Here is a 20,619-nt window from a genome sequence, read left to right on the forward strand (position 1 = left end):
GCGGAGCCACAAGGGCTCCAGGGGGCACTTGCTCTCCCTGAAATTCAAGCTCCTTCAATTTTTGCCCCAAAAACTTTAATTATTTAAGATTTTGCTCATACAAAATTAGTATTTTATCCCTGCTGAAAAAAATATTAATGTATTATCTATGTCGAGTCATATTTTTTAGATGGAAATCGTGGCTCTGTCCTGTGAGGAGTCTAAAGTGTCTGATGCGAAAATGCCAGTCCAAGAGGCATTGTTCGTGCAGCCCAATACCTGAAGACCCCCCACTCAACCAAAAAAAAGGTGCGGTTCCTTTTCTTTAAAGCTGAAGAAAATCAGATATAAAATGAGATATGGAAAATTTTTGGAGGCCTGTCGTTGAATATTCAGTCGCGTGCTCTCATACAAAATGTTTTCATACTGAAGGATAACATTTTGTACAAGGAGAATAACATTTTATACAAAATAATCAGTTGAATGCATGCACGAATCAGTCAACTGATGTTTTGTACGAAACGTTATTCTCCTTATACAAAATATTATCCTTGAGTATAAAAATATTTCGAGGGGCATATGATTGAATATTGAGCCGTAAAACCCAAGAATTGTTGCGTATTGAGAATACGCAGTGGCTCTAAACCCAAAACACATGAATAGATAATTTAATACCTGAAATAAAGCCAATTACGGTAATTATTTTTCACTCAACTAGTGTAAAATCAACCATATGGACAACGTGATCCCCTATATATGGGAAACAAATAAGGCAACCAAACCATTCATCGAAAAAAAAAAAGACAGCAAAACCAAATAAGCAAATAAATATCACTAAACACAGAAATATCTAAATCAAATCGAGAAAGTCCAAATAATACAGACTAATTTGATACGATTTTATTTTAAATATTAAATTTTCTAAACTATAGAATGCAATAGAGAGATAATTATTGTTTTTCCCGCTTTTAGCAACAATTGCATGTGAATTGAACTGTGAACAATCCATAGTTCCAAACCCCTCTCTCTCTCGCTTCCTATGGTCGTTTTCTGTTTTTTCTTTTTTGGCATGTACCATGACATCCGGAAACTAATCCAGTTCGAGTTAAGTCGGTTCATTAAGATGTAAAACTCTTCCATTAACAATTTTCTCCATACACAAACACTCTAATCCTTAATCTTACTTGAAGAGAATAAACACCAAAACTCTTAAACCAACCCTTATTGGTTATCGTCGTTTTATAACTGAGATAGCTGATGAAGTCCCTTTCCCCAATTCCTTTTCTAATGGAAATTGGGAAGTAAAATGAAGGGTTGTCACTGTTCCTCTTCCCGATCACATGGGTCATAAAGCAATATGGCTACTGCTATCAACGCCCTTCCTTTTTTCGTTAATCATCTACTTTATATAACGTGGAACCCACGTGTAATTTTTCATGTTTCGCCGGTTTTTTCGGGGTCTAGGATCCGAGCCCGTAGTAGCCCTATAATCTGCACATAATGGAAAGAAGCAAACAAACCGTAATCAATCTGGCACCTACAAATATCAGCTGATAGTTGCCACTGCTCATATGCATGCAAGCTGTTTAGAAGAAAAAAATTTTCTGAATTTATTGCTTCCTCGCACACTCTGTCCCCGAGGGTCACATATTATAAAGTTCAGGTCATGCATCCCATCATTAAGAAGTGCCATCAACAAAATCTTAGCCATTATCGATCTGATCCTCCATTTGTTAAACATTTTGTATATAGAGGAATGGACATAAACATATCATTGCACCGACAGCTTTTTTTTTTTTTTGTCTGCTTCACTTAATGGCCGGAAACTCAATGAACTCATGCTAATTAAGTTCATGCTAGGGTTGATCCAATAAGGATAAAACCTCCTCGTGTTGTGGACTTTCATTATTCACAAAATTCAAATTTGAGACCTTGGAGAAAATATGTCGGACCGCTCGAATCAACCTGAATTTGTAAGTAGCGGCCTTTGGATACATTATATTTTCGAGAGGTTTGAATACTACTTATTCGAAATTCTTATTTAACTATGCACCAAGCTTTTTTTTTTTTCCTTCATTGAGATCCTTAATAGTCCCATGTTTCGATCTTTTTTATCCTATCTCGCTCAACAATCCATTTTCTTTCCATTGATTCTCATTCCTATACGAACTTTATCATCTGTTTTATCTATTAAATCTTCAAAGCTGATCGATGTAAATGACCCCTGACCGTGTTATATCAGCATAACTATAACACAAGCACAACCACATTGCTCTCTAACATTACGTACATTGATTATTTCGTCCGCAACACTTGCTTGGGGGCAGTTCCTTATCTTTGGCAAATTATCCGATGAAAGATATACATGTGTAGGGAACGGGAACTCGTATGCAGGATCCGGTTGCTGATGGTAATCTGTACTTATCATGGGATCTAGCTAGGAAGGAGGTAGGGGGCCAGCAAGCCCTTAGAAAAAAGTAAAAGAAGGTGTGCACAGAAAGAGGACCCCTTACCTAAAAATAAGATGGCAATGTTATGTTGGGTAAGGACAGAAAGAGATGGTTCCACTTCTAGTGTTGCAAATTGCAATTGCCTCATATGAAAGAAAAATTAGGTCCCATTCCCTAATAATTCCATCTACTTTCGACAATTATTTAGGAATAGGATGGAATTTTATCGGTCTGGGGGGATGGATCGATGGATATGCACAACCAAAAAGATTCTGCGATTTTTTTCCCTTTAATTGGAAGGAAAAAGGAAAAAACCCCTCAGCATTGTACTACAACATAAGGGGCCTGTCTAGATAAGTCAACTTTTTTATGGCGGAGTCCTATACGACAAAAGATGATCCAACAGACCGATCACTAAAGGGGACAGTGAAGTTTTGGGTTTAAATCAGCACCAGGTGATGAGTTTAGGACAAGATAGGCTTATACCACCACACAATATTGGTTCTAATGATAATTAGAGCATTTTGATTCCTGGGGACGATGCACAATCTTGGTCATTGATCGTAAAAGCTTGGGACAAAGGTGAATGCACCTTCGGACGGGCTATCTCGTGCATGATGAAAGGAAATTCAGTTCCAGTGTTAGAACATATATATAATATATGATCAACATGGCTCAATCATTGCCTCGTGATTCTCCAACGGAACAGCCTCTTCTCCGACTACTGCTGAGGCGCAAGCACTGCTGCCAGCTGTTAACTTTGCTGTTGAAAGAGGCTGGAGAAAAATCTGGTTTGAGGGCGATGCCTTGCTGCTTCCTGATGCCATCTCCCATCCATCTCGGTCTCCATGGGAAATAAGAAACCTTGTTGCGGACATTCTATCACCTCTTGCTGCTTTCTCGGTTTGGAAATGTACTTGAATATCTAGAAACTATAACCTTAACCTCAAGGGGTTTGACCTAGTAGTTAATGTGCACTCAAGTTTGCACTGAGACCCGGGTTCAAATCCCCTTGGAGCCACCGGAGCGCATTTAGCGTAATTACCTGCTCCGTGCGCCGTCAGAGGTTCACGGAGCCCCGGAGATTAGTCGGGCGAAGCCTGGACACCTCAGGTTAGCAAAAAAAAAAAAAAAAAAACTATTAACCTTCGAGCAGTGATATAGGCCATCTTGGCTTTATGTCAAATTTTGCTTCCTTCTGTCGCTTTGAAGGTTATCCCCCCAGTGGAATTCCCTAACTTTATTTAAATGCCTTCTCTGATTACCCAGTGGAATTCCCTAACTTTATTTAAATGCCTTCTCTGATTACCCAGTGGAATTCCCTAACTTTATATATATATATATATATATATGTTCTGTTACAATCCTAGTCACTTCACGGCACCAAATGGAGTGGAGAATCAGAGAATTGCTTTCATAAAACAAACCATGAAAGGAGGGACACCATAAAATTTTGATCAGATGTCTATAGTGCAGTGAGACAGATAAAAAGAAGTCGGTATCAAATTATACGCAACTGCCCAGGACCACTTCACCACTACCATAGCTTAGCCAAGTACCTTCTTCCACTCCCAGCTTTGTTTGTGTAGTGTTAATGATCCTGGAATGAACTGAGCAATCAGCTTAACAGAACCCAAACTGGACTTCAAACGTCTCTTTCACCAAAGCGAGTGCCCCAACTCCTATAGTTTGATAGATGAACAGAACAGACTATACTTCAGAATCAGTAAATGACCACACATACTACTAAAAGACCATCTCATGTAGGAAAAAGCACAGCAGCTGCCTCATCGATGAGAGAATCTGGCCTAGACCTGGTGCAGAAATGTTATCTTGCATTGCCATCAACGCATAATATTCACTGATCTTGTTGTACCCACTAGTTGCAATTCTCTGTGACCTATTAGCTGACCAGCAGACAAATGGGATTGACCCAATGTAGACAAATCATTTTTCACATCCACCTTTGTCCCAAAAAAAAAAATCACGCTGGAGGCTCATGTCAAGAGTGAGCCTCACCACCACAGGTTTTATGTGCATAGAGATGAAGACAGCAGACTATAAAGCAGCTTAGATAATTGAATATGATGCTAAATTATACTCATCAATTTAGCAAAGGAGGTTCTACATCATCGATGAAACTATAGAGAAAACCCTGGGAATCTCCAGCCATTGTTTAGAAGAGATACAGCTCATACCTGTCCCCTCACCAGACACCAAAACAGAACTTGAAAACTGAGACAAAAGACAGTTCGACATTCCATAGCCAGGCCGCTAAGAAGTACATCCCCCACTAGTTCTTGGCCTTGACGGAGTTGTTCTCCTTGATCCTGGCTCGATTGTCCAACTTAACAAAGCGTTTCAAGTCTTCATACGGGAGAGTTTCTATGTTTTTCCTCCTCAGCTCACTCAGAGCAGGGCGCTTATCGAGAAGATGCCACAACCAGTCAGGGTATTCAGAGTCAGGGAGGATCTTGGGATCCGCTCCTTCCTTCAGGATATTGGCACCAACCACAGTGGTAGCTTTGACCTCTTTGCTGAGTGATGAAGCTTTAGGGGCATCACCAGCCCCACCACCTTTAGAGCCCTTCTTTGCTTTGCCTCCCCCAGCGGCAAAATTTCGTCGAAATAAGATCCCAACTGCTTCCTTGTTGCTGATAGAACTCCTCAATAAATTGATCTGGTTCATCGCCATATTGAAACCCTACAAGGTTCACATCAGTTTACAGAATTCCCATAAAAAAAGGGAAATACCTTCAGCAGCAAAGAGTTACATGCCTATGTCTTAGGACAACCCCACAGGGCACGGAAATCTAATGAAAATAAAATATGATGATTGAATTGTATTTCAGATGTGGGACTTTCTGAGTATCAAAAATTACGATCACAAAATTCAACCCAATTTACAAATAAGGAACATTTATCCTTCCAAAAGAAAATTTTTCCTTCAATTTATCAATGTGCATCAGGAAGAACGAAATTTGAATTATCTAATGCAAGAGCAATTGATTATAGGCTTAGGCAGCCAAGATTCTCTTTTTTCAATATATCTCTTCCAAAAGGATTTTCTCAATTCTAGTCCCATTCTTCATACATGATTTCAATCCGTCAATGGCAAAAAGACTGAACGTTACCACATCCATATCGAAGAAAAGAGTTGATATCCTACATAAAACAATGAAAGGAGAACATCTCGGAGAACTGATTACCATCAGCTTGTGCATGCCCAGGAAAATTTCTACATTCACGTGATAAGGTTCTCCACTAATGGCAAGAAAAGATGGCCCATACAAACTAAAGAACGACAAGGCAGTAGTTTTTGCTGCATATCCTTCTCTTTGAAACTAAGAGACTGCCCAAGTTCATTTACCACACGACCCTGAGAAAAACCATTAAGGCAAGACCCAAAGTTTACAATACAGGTCACGTCCTTACCCACTGGTACCTTACCAACTGGTCTTGTTTTAGTTTTACTTTGTAAATACAGAAACCAATGCCACAGCCAACCAGCCGATGTGTACCCCAAGAAATATAGGGCTTTTAGGCAGATGACTTCAAGGCTGATTGGACAGAGAAGCAACCTGGGGCACGGAATTTTGAATGGAAAATTGGGGCAATCAAATAAGTGGCCTGGAAGTTCCATCAAACACTTGGCAAGCAAGTCAAGAAACTCACTACAACCCTTCAAGAAACGCACTAGTCTAACTAGAAAGAGTGAATCCAAAGATAACTAGAGAGTGAGAATCCGACGTTGACTGCGTGGATGAAGGAGACTCTCCCTCGAGAGTATGTCACCTTCAAGTGCCATGATTCACCACAAACTAGAAAATTTTGGGCTCCGAAAACAGAAATGACATCCAAGCTCTCAGTCGGGAAGAACGAAGAAAGATAGGAGGTCACCTGAGTTGCACTTCTGACTCCAACCTGTCGCCGGAGATTTCGCCGGCGCCGGCTCCGGTGAGCTGCCGAATCAAACGAGAGTAAGAATGGTGCTGCACAGCACAGAGGAGAAGAACACCAACCGAGGATGTTTCCGGCAGGCAGTGCTTCAGTTGAATTGGAACAAAATATTGGGCCGACAATGGCATCTTCAAAGCCCAACTTGAAGCCCGAATTGATATATCCTTCATAAAGCCCAACGCTTTTCATTTTCTTTTTGAGACATCCAAGTCTCTTAGAGCACCCGACTAATTCTCGAGACATGTGCAGTCTTTTCACTCAATAGGAAGATTGGAATCGCATGAAGTTGGTATGAATAGCCCCGTGGAGAGGTTCTGTGTTGTGCCTTGACCAGTTTTTCCCAAAGGTGCATGTTCGTTGCGGTTTTTAATGCGTAAATTGATGCTACTTCGCTACACCTTATATGGAACATTTAGCACACCAACATGACTAATATGGCATGCTAAGTACAGCACCGAGTTGCTCAGAGCTTGAAGAAACTTGCCGTAGTACTCAAGGTCATCGGAATTTGATCTAGAGGAAGCCGATAACTGGCTAATCAAGTGTCCAAACAACACCAAATGCTGATGCCAAAGTAATTTGATGAGAAAGCGTAGGTTATGGAGTTGCCTCAATCCATGATTTGTGCAGTCACCTTTCCGATGAATTATCAACTGCCTGATTTCTCTCTTATGTTGTTAGGTCATGTTTCTGTTTTATGATCGTACTTCTTGCAGGATGGTATCGTCAGAACAGCAGCTTCGGCTGTCTGCTAATCACCTTAATTTGAAAATGAAATCATTGAGTAAGCTATTGGGCCTCACGTTTTAAATCTTTCAAGCCCGAATCAAAGCCCAATTACATTCTTGCCAAGAAACAGCCCAACTTTTTCTTTTCTAATAATTATTATTATTAAATTTTAAGTATCTCAGAGCACTTAACTTATTCTTAAAACGGGTTGGTCCACAATATATAATGTTAAAAATACCTGTATAATACATACAAGTAAATTACTTACTTAAAAAGTAAATTTCTTGACCTCAAGTAATTTACTTACTTTTTACATAGCTTATGTGAGTTAGGAGTATATTACTTGAAAATTTTTAAATAAATACATGTATGTACCATACAAGTAATTCAATTGTATGTATCATAGAATTTTCCTCTTAAAACATGTGAGGTCTTTTTAAGGCTTTTGAAGCATTTGAAAGAGAGTAAGCAAACCAATAAGACTTTGCTCAAGCGGTTTGGCGTTTATACTTCAATAAGGTCTCGGGATTGAGTCTCATGAAAAGAGAAATCCTTGATTGAAAAAGTTTATCTCTTAGTAGGCCGACCCGGCTTGAACTAAATTAATTAAAATCCGTGAAATTTTTGGATATCAAGGTACACACCGAAAGAAAGTAAGCAATGTTCTCATAGTCTTACAAATTTTATTTTATTTTTTGTTTTAATATTACTTTATTGCATTATATTCTTTTTATATTTTTAATGAATAAAAAAACTTTGTATTGTCAAGTTTTTTCCGTATTAAGCATAAATTTGAAAAGCTTGTTTGTTTAATAATTTATTTACTTATTATTATATATCTTATTCAATTTTTATGAATAAAAATGAGAATTCTTGTCATTATTATTTTTTTTGTCTCGTTAGACGTAAATTACAAGATGCATGAATTTAGTTAAAGAGATAGGAAAATAGACGAATGTTTTCTTCTGTAAATGACATTCTCGTAGAAATTTTTTTCGTTGCGTCATGAATAATTTATTAGGCATAATTTTACACGTATTATCTTCTGATTTTAAGAAAAATTTTGTCTTCTATATTTTTTAAAAAAATTTAATTATCAAATTCTGACTAAATAAGTACATAAATAATAAATTGCGAATTCAATACAAAATAACCAATAGACCATGTGTTTATCCAATAAAGCGTTATATCATTATTAAATTTAACACAAAAATAAGAGTTCTAAATTCTATGATAGTGTTGTCTATCATTATTGAATTGTGTTTAATGAATTACAAAATTAACAAGAACGAGAATTCGATACAAAATGTAGATTTTGATTAAAAAAAGATTATAAATAGTGATTTATAATTGAATGGGCCAATTATATAATAGTAAGAATTTGTTTAAGATATTGGGGGAAAAGGGAATAGAAAGATATTGTTAGAGTAAAAACAAACAATTTTTTATAGAAGTGAAATAAGATATATAGAGAAGAAAGATATCACATAGGTTTATATTAATAGACATCATCTTATCGTCTATCAATTTAATTTCAAAGAATCACCCATATTTATATATATTAGATCATATTACGTATGAATTATTCAATTATATTGTCAAAGGAATCTATAAATTGGTGAAGTGAAATAAGATATAAGATTGGTTGGAAGAGAAAATCATAGAATTAATGAGATTATTTGATAGACTTGCTTAAAAGAAGAATGAAGTGATTGAAATTAACCATAAACGATAATTGAGGAGTAGCAGGATTAGTTGTGGAAATAGCCCGTCCTTTATACATTTCTCACATAGCATAAACTAGGCTATTGAACCCGTACGTTGCACGGTTTTCATAAAGAAAATTTATTATGAATTGTTAGATATTTAGATAATTACTAATATTGATTTATAGTTTATATTACTATATAGGAAACAGAAAAATTGTTCTTCCACTATATAAACTTTAAAACAATAAATTTCATACTCATGCTAGCTAATATTAATTAAAGAGCTCATAAGTAAAGAATTCATATAAAATATTTAATAGACATTATCCCAATGATCAATTAAGAAAATAATTCTAAAACTCAAAAAAAAAAAGAAGAAAATTCCTAGTTAGTTTATTATTCATGAAAGACTAACAATCATAAAGTCCATAAAATTTTAACATTATGTATTCGCAATTGTCTTTTTCTCACTCATATTTTGTATATTAAGTTATATATATATATGAATAGATTTTAGATAAAATGAATAATCACTTCGATGAGAAATAGACCTAATTTAGCTTTTATAAGGCTAATAATGATTATTAAAATTAATTTAAGTAAAGTTTGATAATTCTAAATGTCTTTAAAATTATGAATATTTATTTACTAATAAAATAATAATTGCTTATAAAATAACAATAAGTGATTAGAATATACTAATAAAATAGCAATTGATTATAAAATAACAATAACTGATTAGAATTCTTCTTTAATATGTCTTTTGGATATATTTTCTTTAATTCCAATTGTCATTAATATTATTCAAATTCTATATAACATACTAATTTATTAAATATTCACAATTCTACCCCTATTTAATAGGATGGGATGCAAATATATATACTAGTTTTTTTGTCCGTGCGATGCACAGGTTATTGTTTAGAGTGATTTTTAGATTTTTTTTTGGATTTGACATCATAATTGAAATTTTCATTAGTGCATGCAATAACAAATTCATAATAATTGAAAATGAATTATAATATGAGATATGAATGAAGAAAATGATACTACATATAAAATATATTATATTTTCTTAAATATCAAATTCAAGCCTATTTGGATTAAGAGTTAAAAAACTTTAAGTTTAACTTTAACTTTAACTCAATAACTACACAACAAAAATACACATTTCCCAAGTCAAAAATTTTAATTTTAACTTTAACTCAACACACTATACAATAAAAACATACGTTTCTCAAGTCAAATATATAATCTCATCTCATTTTTCATTTTCCACAACCAAAATCAAAGTTACTTTAACTCCGAAATCAAACGCACCATAAAAAATTGTAATAGATGATCTCTATGTATTTTGTAGAAAAAGAAGTGCAAATCATCTATTTTTAATAATTTTAAATAGATTTATCTATTACTGTTTCAAGAGTGTTCAATATTTAAACATACTTATTGCATATAGGAGATTTTTCTTTTAGTCGATAATTATATCAAAAAAATTATAGATATTTATTTCAAGAATTTTTTTATAAATAAATTTTGAGATTATATTTTAAATTAAGAATGTGCTTATATAATAAAATTATTAAATAATTAATGGTGTATATGTATTTACTAATTTAGTCCTAGTTGTATGTATATTTATAATTGTTTATTTACACATTTACCTTTATGATCTTATATTTTATATATAATTACTTTTCTAACCCTATTTATTATGGAGATACAAATTTATATATATATATATATATATATATAGATCTACGAAAGCATGAAATAGTGTCATTTATTTTGAGCTATTAATAAATCCTCCATTAATACCCACCCATGCATAGCACGAGTTTTCATCACTAGTCTGAATATAGATTTTTCCCGAGAATATTTTGGATAGAGATAACGACCTTCTGCACTTACTTCCTTCTGAGACTTAAGCCAAAGAAACCGGGATGAAACGACATGTCTAATTAGTCTAACTTGTAACACGACTCGTTTATTGAGTTCATTTGCAGTTAGTTCAGTTCAAGACTCAAGCCGGAAGAACATGGGTGAAACAACATGTCGTATTAATATAACCTGAGCCAGTAACCTAAGTCGATATTAAATCTGCCTTATATCTAATTAAAAAGATAGATTTTACTTTTAGTAGCTTATGAAATCCGTCCGTTTAATTGTAATTAATAAATTTAACGTACACACTATTGGATCAATGAAAACGTGATAAAATTTCTCGTAGCAAGGGTAAATTAGCGGAGGCCAGCTATCATTGTTGTTTCTATACAACATCAACTGATGTATCTTAAAATATATCAGGAAAATTTTTGGATAGATCGAGACTTAAACCACAAGAATCGGGGTGAAGCGCCATGTTGTATCAATTGAACCCTAGTCTGTAACCCAACCCCTATATAAATCCGTCTTATATCTGATTAAAAAGACAGATTTTTTTTTTTAGAAGCGTAAAATTAGTCTCTTTAATCGTAAATAATAATTTAGTTAACGTACATACTATTGGATCAATAAAAACATAATGAAATTTCTTGCTGCAAATGTAAATTAGCGGATGCCAACGGCGATCGGTGGTTTTTGTTTTCTATACCACATCAACTGCCGAATCTCAATACATATGTTCGAGACAAATTTTGGATAGAGATAACGATATTTTTGCAGTTAGTTCAGTCCGAGACTTAAGCCACAAGGACAGGGATGAAACGACAAGTTGTATCAGTTTAACCCGAGTTCGTAACCTGACTTGATATAAATCAGTCTTATGCCTTATTAAAACGATGGATTTTACTTTTATTAGCAATATCTCGGGTTCGAGTCCTTGTGAATGGAGAAAATTCACGTTGAGAGAACTTTAACCCAAACTTGACAGAATTAGTCAATGTCTAATTGGACTTCCGAATACTATGACTCATACCGAAAAATACGCTGCAAAGGAAATTAACGGAGGTCAACATATTGATGCTTTCGTTTCCTATACGACATCAACTGCCAAATCTCAATATATAGATTTTTGGGACAAATTTTGGATAGAAATTAGACACTTGACTGGCGCATTGTGTGGGCGTTTGCAATTTTTATGTTTATAATTAATCTTTCATGAATTTAATTTATAAAAATTAATTTATTATATCAATAAACACAATCTTTCCTAGGAATGCTCTCGTGAACCAAAGGGAGTGCAAGAACCAAAGCGTATATTAATGAGGTAGCTACATAAGATCACAATATGTTAATGTTCAGAAGGGTAGACTCGGACGAACAATCATCGAGAAGTTTAAGAAAGACTCAAAATGCTTACGGATTCATCTCTTATTGAGAACCGCCTGAGTTAATATATATATATATATATATATATATAATAAAAATTGCACGTATAACCAAGCATGTTAGGAATTAAAGCACTCTCTGGCATCTTTGAATGGAAATGGTAACATGGTCTTATTGCTTGTAATTGTGCTCCTTCAATGTCAAAGAGAGTGCCAAATTTCTTTTTGTGATCTTTTTCTTAGTCGAACTCTGCTAAAGGAGAAAATTTATGATTGAAATAATTTTACCCTTTCAGATTGACTCGGTTTGAATTGAATTGTCGGGATTCGTGAACCTTTTAAATACTATGATGCACACTGAAAAATGAAAATCAGATTCATTTAGAAAATTACAAAAATGTTGATAATTTTAATAAATCATTAAAAAATTAGTTCCAATGAATTTGCCATTTTATCATATAAAATACATACATATATAGACTTATATGAGTTAATACGAAATGAAATATTTATTGCAATAATATATCTATTTGAATTAATTTTTTGAACTCGAAAAGTGTACAGCTCACAAGTTGAGAAAATGCTTGAAGAGCTTATGTGGAAGCTCCTCAATGCATGGATGAAGAGCTCTCATGAGCTCGCATTGCACTATATATAGATAAAAACTTTTTTACAATTAGTTGAGTCTGAGATTTTTTTTTTAATATCCAGAAGCATAACGGACCTCTACTAATGCAATTCAAGTCAAGTACCCACTAAATAAGTAAAACTCTCCAAGCATGAATTTCCTTCATTCGCATAACTCGAATACGAGACTTTATTTATGGAAAACAACTGTCAAACCACTTGAATTAATCCATGTTGATATTGAGTTTAATACTTCAACCACGAGAATAGGGATGAAACAACATTTTAACTTGATTCCGTAACCGAACCTGGTATAACCCCGTCTTATGGATCTAATTTAAAAGGAAGGATTTTACTTTTAATAGCATATAAAATCCACCGTTTTAATCGTAAATGATAAATTTAATGTATGTACTATTGGATCAATAAAAACACGATAAAATTTCTCATTGTAAAGGTAAATTAACGGATGCCAACCGGGTGTTTTTGTTTTCCTATACGACATCAACTGTTGAATCTCAATATATATCTTCGGGACAAATTTTGGATAGAGATAACGAATTTTTTGCGGTTAATTCAATCCGAGACTTAAGCCACAAGAACAATAACGAAACGAATCGGTTCAACCAGATTACGTAACCCGAACCGGATGTTGAGTTCGACCCGTGAGTCCTGCCCACCCCTTCCCCAAGTCACTCTCCGCCTTCATGATAAACCCTAAAACCCCTGACTTTCCATTGCTCACTTTCCGCTGCACAACTCTCTCTCCCTCTCTCTCTCTCTCTGATCACAGCAGAGTCTCATTGCTTCGGCGGCATCAGAATGGGGAGCAACCAAGCGGCGGTTTCGTTCCTGACGAACGTGGCGAGGGCGGCGATCGGCTTCGGTGCCGCCGCGACGGCGCTGAACTCGTCGCTGTACACAGTGGACGGGGGCCAGAGGGCGGTGATATTCGATCGGCTCCGCGGTGTGATGGAGGAGACTGTCGGCGAGGGGACCCACTTCCTCGTCCCTTGGCTCCAGAAGCCCTTCATTTTCGACATCAGGACCCGCCCCCACACTTTCTCCTCCATCTCCGGCACCAAGGATCTTCAGATGGTCAACCTCACTCTCCGTGTCCTCTCTCGTCCTCAGGTATGTGATCTCATCAAAGCCCAGATCTTTCTCTTGCTGCAGATCGATTCTGTTATGACATATGAAAGCTTCTTCGAGAACCCCGACTGTTTCCGGAGTGAAATCCTATTGAATGCTCTCAGCCCATAGAGATAGAGTTACTTAGAATTGTTGAACTATCTGCGCTGCCTGCTCCCTTGTCACAGTGGCAATTACCATGCCAAATGCCTCTTGAGGTTCATGTGCCTTTTGCCATTACGCTAACCCCTTCAATCTGCTAGATTTTCAGTGACTTCGCTTTGGGGCAGTCTAAATCGACCGGTGAATTAGTGGCGCCTACGCCGTTTGAGTATCTTGCTATGTTAAAACTCAATTTTTTCTGACTGCGAACTGATGCTGAGATGGAATTATTCTCCAGCCATTGGTTGTGGAAATATATCCTAAGTTGGTGTTATAATTTTTAGCAATCAGAACGGGCCGGGTATTTGGGATTTAACTTTTCCTCTGCTCAGTGCTCGGAAAGGAACTGTTTCCTGCTCTCTCGGCATAATTTTAGGGCACATCTCTGCCAAAATCTTATTTGTGCGATCTTTTGCCATCATGTGGATGTTTTTCAGAAGCTTGTGATGTTTATCTGCTCAGTCAATATTCTTTTAAATTCTTTTGTTTCATGTGGAAAGATGCCCATTGAACAATATAGTGCGGTTAGTAGCTTAGTATCTGAGCAAGCAAAATGTAAATGCAGGTCTCTCGTCTACCCTACATCTTCCGACACCTCGGTCTTGAATACGATGAGAAGGTCCTCCCATCCATTGGAAATGAGGTCCTGAAAGCTGTTGTTGCCCAATTTAATGCTGATCAGCTTCTCACCGATCGGCCTCATGTGTCTGCGCTTGTTCGAGAGAGCCTGATCCAGCGTGCCAAAGAATTTAACATCATTCTTGATGATGTGGCCATCACCCACCTTTCATATGGCGGTGAATTCTCTCGAGCAGTGGAGCAGAAGCAGGTGGCTCAGCAGGAAGCTGAGCGGTCCAAGTTCGTGGTGATGAAGGCAGACCAGGAGAGGAGAGCTGCGATTATCAGAGCAGAAGGAGAAAGTGAGTCTGCTAAGTTGATTTCAGATGCCACTTCTGCTGCCGGCATGGGGTTGATTGAGCTTAGGAGGATTGAGGCTTCAAGAGAGATTGCAGCAACATTGTCGAGGAATCCCAATGTTGCTTACTTGCCAGGTGGACAGCAGGCTCTTCTTGCACTTAACCCAGCCATGTTGGGTGGTCGTTAACCTGGTAATTTCCTCCTTTCCTATAATGAAATTTCCATTGATTCATGATTGGATGGCTGGAAACTGGCTTCACTTGCTTGATGTCCAGCAGGTCATCATGTACTTCATGAGTTGTTTGCACTTTGTTGGATATTGTCTTATGTCGCCAATGATCTCATCCGTTGAGTTTCTTGGTTTCTGGTATGTATGGTGTACTGACGAATCGGGTTATGTCAATTCACCTAGTAAAATATGTTCAATTGTGTAGAATTGAGTTCCTAAGTCTTAATGGAACTTCACCTCATTAACTATAACATGAAAAGATTCTTATTTCGCATTCTCTTTGGCTGCAGGCAGTGTTGTTTGATGTCGTTGGGATTGGCAGATTATCTCAAATTGTGAAGTGGATCTCGGGAAAGTGGTTGATCAGTAAATTTTGAAACAATAAATCAAATTAATCTTGGAGAAGTAGAAGAAACCACAGGTCCTTTTAGTTGTGTTCTGAGATGGAGACCTGATGTTTATGGAGTTTTATCTGCAACGTTGGAATTTAGGGATTATGGTTGAGACATTTTCATGGGCAACAGGTTAAGTGTTTACCCTCAGGCATTTGCTTGATCAATCAGTGTCAGGTTTGGATGTGGATAACATATCATTGCTTGCTTTCTTTTGGATGAGGATTTGATTGATTTACCGTTTGGCCCCGGAAATCAATCCAGGGCCTTGCTTTTGTCTCTATAATCATTCCATTCGTCAGATCTAGAGAATTGTTAGATTAAAAGCAACCGCAGATGGAGTCTTGGAGATTAAACCTGGCCTTTTTGGGCAGCGTTTAGTATTTGGGGGATTCGATGTAAAACGGTTAGCTTACATGTCACATTTATCCGAGAGATGTTCCCGTTGGCACAGGCTAAGTCTGGGGATGTTCAGGGGCAGAGTTTGAGATGGCTGAAAGCTTTTCGCTCAGATCATTTAGAAATGATCGGTTTCGTAACTGTTCTCAGGCCCATCAAAGATCTATAGAAAAGTTTTTAGGCCATTCCTGCTAAGTTAACGTCACTTACTCATAAATAGACTTTTAATCATTATAAAATGACCTAAAATAGTAGCAACAATAAAACGGACATTTAATCACACTAATTGTTAGAATAAAAGTACCAATTAAATTAACTCAATTTCTACAAAGAGTTTTATCGCTTGGGTTTCACTAATCACAAAAAAAAATGAAGCCGATATTTCCTCAATTCGACAAAAGAAGAATAAAAAAGAAAAAAAACCTCGAACCCTAACTCTTGATGACTGGGAACAATTCACTGAAACAAAAGAACTAAATTGAAGAACGTGAAGAGAAGAAGCCTGGTTGCTAATTGAATTGGAATAAGATACTTTGTAAATCTATTAAGTGACTAAGGATATTTCAGTAATTTTATACCTTAACAGATTTATAACGGCTGCAAGGTTTAGGTTAAAAATCTCTCAATCCTTTCCGTGACCAAATCCCATTAGAATTGGGGAAGGGTCAAAACCTATTTATACATGAACCAAGCATCCCTAGTCAAGTCTTGTCCCCTATGATATTTCAGTTAGATGATGGTGGGGGGTCACCGGTCACAGCCTCGGGCCCAGCCAGAACTTAGTCAATATTGGTTCGAATGTATATTTTGCATGATACATCCTTTTACGTCTCTTTACTTTATCTTCAAGGTGCAGGCGACCCTTAACAGGGTAGCTATTCACCGACCACCGCACAGATACTAATTTGGCTTTGATTTCCTTGAATGCAAAATAACCACCTGCCGATCATCGAGGCCAAGTGATGGAAAATGAACAGGAATGCAATCGCCACTCTAAAGAGATATATCGCAAAACTTAAGCCGCCTTGCATTCGAAATAGCAACGGAAACACTTGTTCAGACCGAGGGATAAAAGGAAACCAAAACTACTTGGACAAAAAATAGAACATCCATGTCTGAGTCCAGGACCCTACCAGATCCTGCAAACTCAATTTATTATATCATAAAGAACACTTCCCTAATCTCGACCGCAACTAAATAACTAGCTGATGAGGAAGGTTCCCTCCACAGCAGCAGATGTAAATCCAGCTGAAGCTTACTGAACGGAGGCAATGTGACAGATCAAGTCAATAACACGCGTGCTGAAAAAGAGAATTACATGCTGGTCAGAAGTTGTCAGCACCATATAAGATACATACTGTGCTTGAAGAAGGTCCATGCAAGAATTACCATGTTGAAAGTTTAACATCACCAGGACATGATTCAAATTCAAAACGTGCTCGCACAAGGCATTGAGTACCAAAGAAAAAGAAAACGCATCCATTCTAAAGCTGATGGGAGGGATTTTGGCAGTTGCCACATGACGCCATACTTTGCAGATTGTTTTGACAAAGGTCACGAGATTGAAATAAACGGCTAATGTGATATGTACAATTCTTTGATGCTCTAAAGGTGAATTCAAGAAAAACAGCACATAACAAACTTAGAGTAATAATATCAAGGAGAATGACATATATACCTGTAGCCCCACTCATTGTCATACCAAGAGACGAGCTTGACAAAGTTTGGGCTCAAAGCAATTCCAGCCTTGGCATCAAAGATGCTCGACCTGTGCATAGAACAGCAATAGCATATATCACTATAGTACTAAGTGGGAAGTAAACTCATTCAACCAGGACCATCTATGTGCCCTTAAATCATCGATGACAAAATCATAATGATAACTAGAGCTTCATCGAAGAAAGAGCAAGGTTTCCTCACCTGTTGTCACCCACAAAGTCAGTAGATACAACATCATCCTCAGTGTAACCAAGAATTCCCTTCAAGCTGCCCTCAGACTCAGCCCTGCATGCATGACAATGGGAAAGGGAGGATGAGCATGCAAACACAAGAGAAAAAGAAACTGAAAGAAATTGACCAGGATAGTGACTATCTCACTTGATAGCTGCTTTAATCTCATCATAACTGGCTGATTTCTCGAGTCTCACTGTAAGGTCAACAACGGAGACATCAACGGTGGGGACACGGAATGCCATTCCAGTCAATTTCCCATTCAGTTCTGGAAGCACTTTCCCAACAGCCTATCATAAGACATAGTGAGGGGAACATAAGTTATCTAATATAGAAGTGCAAGAGATGGCAAAAGAAACAAATGAACACGCAATACCTTGGCAGCTCCAGTGCTGCTCGGAATGATGTTGAAGGAAGCAGCTCTGCCACCTCTCCAGTCCTTCATCGATGGTCCATCAACAGTCTTTTGTGTGGCTGAAGACAATAAATTAAATTAATCAACAGTGATGCTCATGTGAAGCTGGTGAGACTAATCCATTTCTACTAACCTGTGATCGAATGAACAGTGGTCATAAGACCCTCAATAATACCGAACTTGTCATGGATGACCTGACAGGATCGTGCAATAGAAGTCAGAAACAATGCCAACACTAGTTAAAATCTCTCTCGTATTCTCAATCACTCACAGAACCGCAAATCGAAATCTACCTTAGCCAAGGGGGCAAGGCAGTTTGTAGTGCAGCTAGCGTTGGACACAATGTCGAGGTCAGGAGTGTATGACTTCTCATTGACACCCACAACAAACATGGGAGCGTCCTTGCTGGGGGCAGAAATAATAACCTTCTTAGCACCACCCTATTAATCAAGAGGAGAACAAAAATCAAGAAAATGGAGAAGCATCTAAAACGCAGATGATACAGTAAGCACAAAATCCTGCAAAAGCCAGAATACTAAGCAGGTTTGCATTGTTTTTATGGTCAAATTGCTGCAAGTCCACAATCCATGATTTGAAGGATAAAATTTAAATTCCAATATAGTAATGTACTGAAGAGATTAACATTGCCACACATGTTATACTGTAACAGGAAAAGGCTCTTGGATATGGCTAGCAATCTGTGACTGTGAATGGTTTTTTGTTCTAAAGAAAAAGGGCAAATGCCGATAAAAGTGACTACCAAAAAGTTTGAGCTTTAACAGAAGATACTGGAATTACAAAGACAAGAGTAAACTTAACATAGGGATTCAAAAGAAATTGAAATGGGCCCGCATCGGAATTGAACAAAACTGGAAGCGAGGCAAAAGACAAACAAAAGCTAATCAACAGAACAGATATCTGATATTAAGCATTACACAAGCAATGTAATTAACAAATCGAGAAACAAAATGCAGCAAATATTGCAGATATAGACCTTCAAGTGGGCAGCGGCTTTGTCCTTGTCAGTGAAAACTCCAGTGGACTCCACGATGAACTCAGCGCCAGCTTCCTTCCACGGGATCTCCTCCGGGTTCCTAAGACCAGGAAATTGACCATGGCAATCAGTCCCCATTACACGATCCAGCCAGTACGAACTACAAGAGGAATCGAAACGTCGACAACATAAGATTGGTAGGTGGGTCCATTACCTAATGCCAAAGACAGCGACGGGCTTCTCACCAAAGAGAAGGGTGTTTGAGTCCTGAACCTTGATGTCGTGGTGCTTCCACTGACCATGAACACTGTCGTACTTGAACATGTATGTCTGTCCATAACATCAAAAGAGTATTATGGAAGCCGAAACACAATTTCAATAGCGTTTGAAGAACAAGTGATTGGAAACAGATTCAGAGTCTATCAGAATCCACCGGTAGGGGGGGCAAAAGGAAAAAGAGAAACAGAACGAATGACTATGCGGAGATATACGACGCAATCTCATCCTGCAGCTGCGGATGAACGATGAAAATCCGAGTTGAGCTCATTTACCATGTACTCGGTGGTGATGAAAGGATCGTTGACGGCGACGAGCTCGACGTCGTCCCTCTGGAGGGCGACCCTGGCCACGAGACGGCCGATTCTGCCGAAACCTGTCGCAGCACAAAACACAAAACACAAGCCGAGTCAGCCACAGGCGAAATCGCACATACAAATGAGCGAGCGACCGAGACGAACGATGGACATACCGTTGATCCCGATCTTAATCTTTGCCATGGGAGCGGATGGAGGATTCACAGAGACAAGCAGAGACGGAGAGAACGAGAGAGAAAGAGACCTCGACGGAGAAGCGAGAGGGAGAGAGCGAGAGTCGGCCTTTATATATAAAGCAGAGAGAGAGAGAGAGAGAGAGAGTGGGGAATGGAATGGGCGTTGAGAACGAAAATGCAAAGGGGCGGATTGGTCGAGACAGAGAGTGGGTGGGGACCACTCCGTCCATTGGACGGACGAGATGGGTTGGTGGAGGTCCGAGAGAGAAAGTGAGGTGGCAGATGGGCCGTTGATTGCGAGGGCGGGATTGCATGGTCGGACGGCGTTTACGGTGGCCTGCCCTTACCGGATCGTCAGCGGGTAAAAGGTACGGGACTTCCAATTTTATCTAATAAAGTCCTTATACTTTTGAACATGTCATAATTTCACCCATTCGTCCCGAAACTCTGTCAATCTTCAAGATCAATCTACTAGACTTCACTCACGATAGGTTGAGGGTAGAGATTAATCTCGGTCGAGCTCGTAAAAGTTGCAAG

General features: G+C 37.7%; 3 protein-coding genes across 7 annotated transcripts; 1 reads left to right on the plus strand and 2 right to left on the minus strand.

Annotated features, from left to right (window-relative positions):
• Nucleotides 1–3,819: 3,819 nt before the first annotated feature.
• On the minus strand, nucleotides 3,820–6,647 carry LOC116215669 (54S ribosomal protein L37, mitochondrial). Of its 5 annotated transcripts, none has more exons than XR_004158515.1 (3): nucleotides 6,330–6,486; nucleotides 4,628–5,133; nucleotides 3,820–4,111 (listed from the first exon to the last, which is right to left on the minus strand). XR_004158515.1 is itself a non-coding variant. In XM_031551473.1 (3 exons), exon 3 carries the CDS (start codon nucleotides 5,122–5,124, stop codon nucleotides 4,723–4,725), a length of 402 nt encoding a protein of 133 aa, XP_031407333.1. In that variant the 5' UTR covers nucleotides 5,125–5,133; nucleotides 5,865–6,010; nucleotides 6,330–6,465; the 3' UTR covers nucleotides 4,489–4,722. The 5 variants fall into 5 exon arrangements, 3 of the variants coding, with proteins under 3 accessions (XP_031407333.1, XP_031407332.1, XP_031407331.1); XR_004158516.1 differs by having other exon boundaries at nucleotides 3,847–4,029; XM_031551473.1 differs by lacking the exon at nucleotides 3,820–4,111 and adding an exon at nucleotides 5,865–6,010 and having other exon boundaries at nucleotides 4,489–5,133; nucleotides 6,330–6,465.
• A 6,796-nt stretch (nucleotides 6,648–13,443) lies between these two features.
• On the plus strand, nucleotides 13,444–15,793 carry LOC116213898 (prohibitin-3, mitochondrial). Its single transcript, XM_031549029.1, has 3 exons — nucleotides 13,444–13,857; nucleotides 14,582–15,125; nucleotides 15,454–15,793. The coding sequence occupies exons 1-2, from the start codon at nucleotides 13,546–13,548 to the stop codon at nucleotides 15,119–15,121; spliced, it is 852 nt and encodes a 283-aa protein (XP_031404889.1). The 5' UTR covers nucleotides 13,444–13,545; the 3' UTR covers nucleotides 15,122–15,125; nucleotides 15,454–15,793.
• Nucleotides 15,794–16,956: 1,163 nt separating this feature from the next.
• LOC116213897 (glyceraldehyde-3-phosphate dehydrogenase, cytosolic-like) lies at nucleotides 16,957–20,221 on the minus strand. The gene is made up of 11 exons (XM_031549027.1): nucleotides 20,062–20,221; nucleotides 19,865–19,965; nucleotides 19,528–19,643; nucleotides 19,314–19,413; nucleotides 18,613–18,759; nucleotides 18,453–18,513; nucleotides 18,281–18,378; nucleotides 18,052–18,194; nucleotides 17,875–17,958; nucleotides 17,633–17,722; nucleotides 16,957–17,255 (listed from the first exon to the last, which is right to left on the minus strand). Exons 1-11 carry the CDS (start codon nucleotides 20,087–20,089, stop codon nucleotides 17,210–17,212), a joined length of 1,014 nt encoding a protein of 337 aa, XP_031404887.1. The 5' UTR covers nucleotides 20,090–20,221; the 3' UTR covers nucleotides 16,957–17,209.
• Between the last annotated feature and the right edge of the window lie 398 nt (nucleotides 20,222–20,619).

The sequence above is a fragment of the Punica granatum genome, chromosome 7 (assembly GCF_007655135.1).
Source record: "Punica granatum isolate Tunisia-2019 chromosome 7, ASM765513v2, whole genome shotgun sequence".
In the NCBI taxonomy this organism is placed as follows: Eukaryota; Viridiplantae; Streptophyta; class Magnoliopsida; order Myrtales; family Lythraceae; genus Punica; species Punica granatum.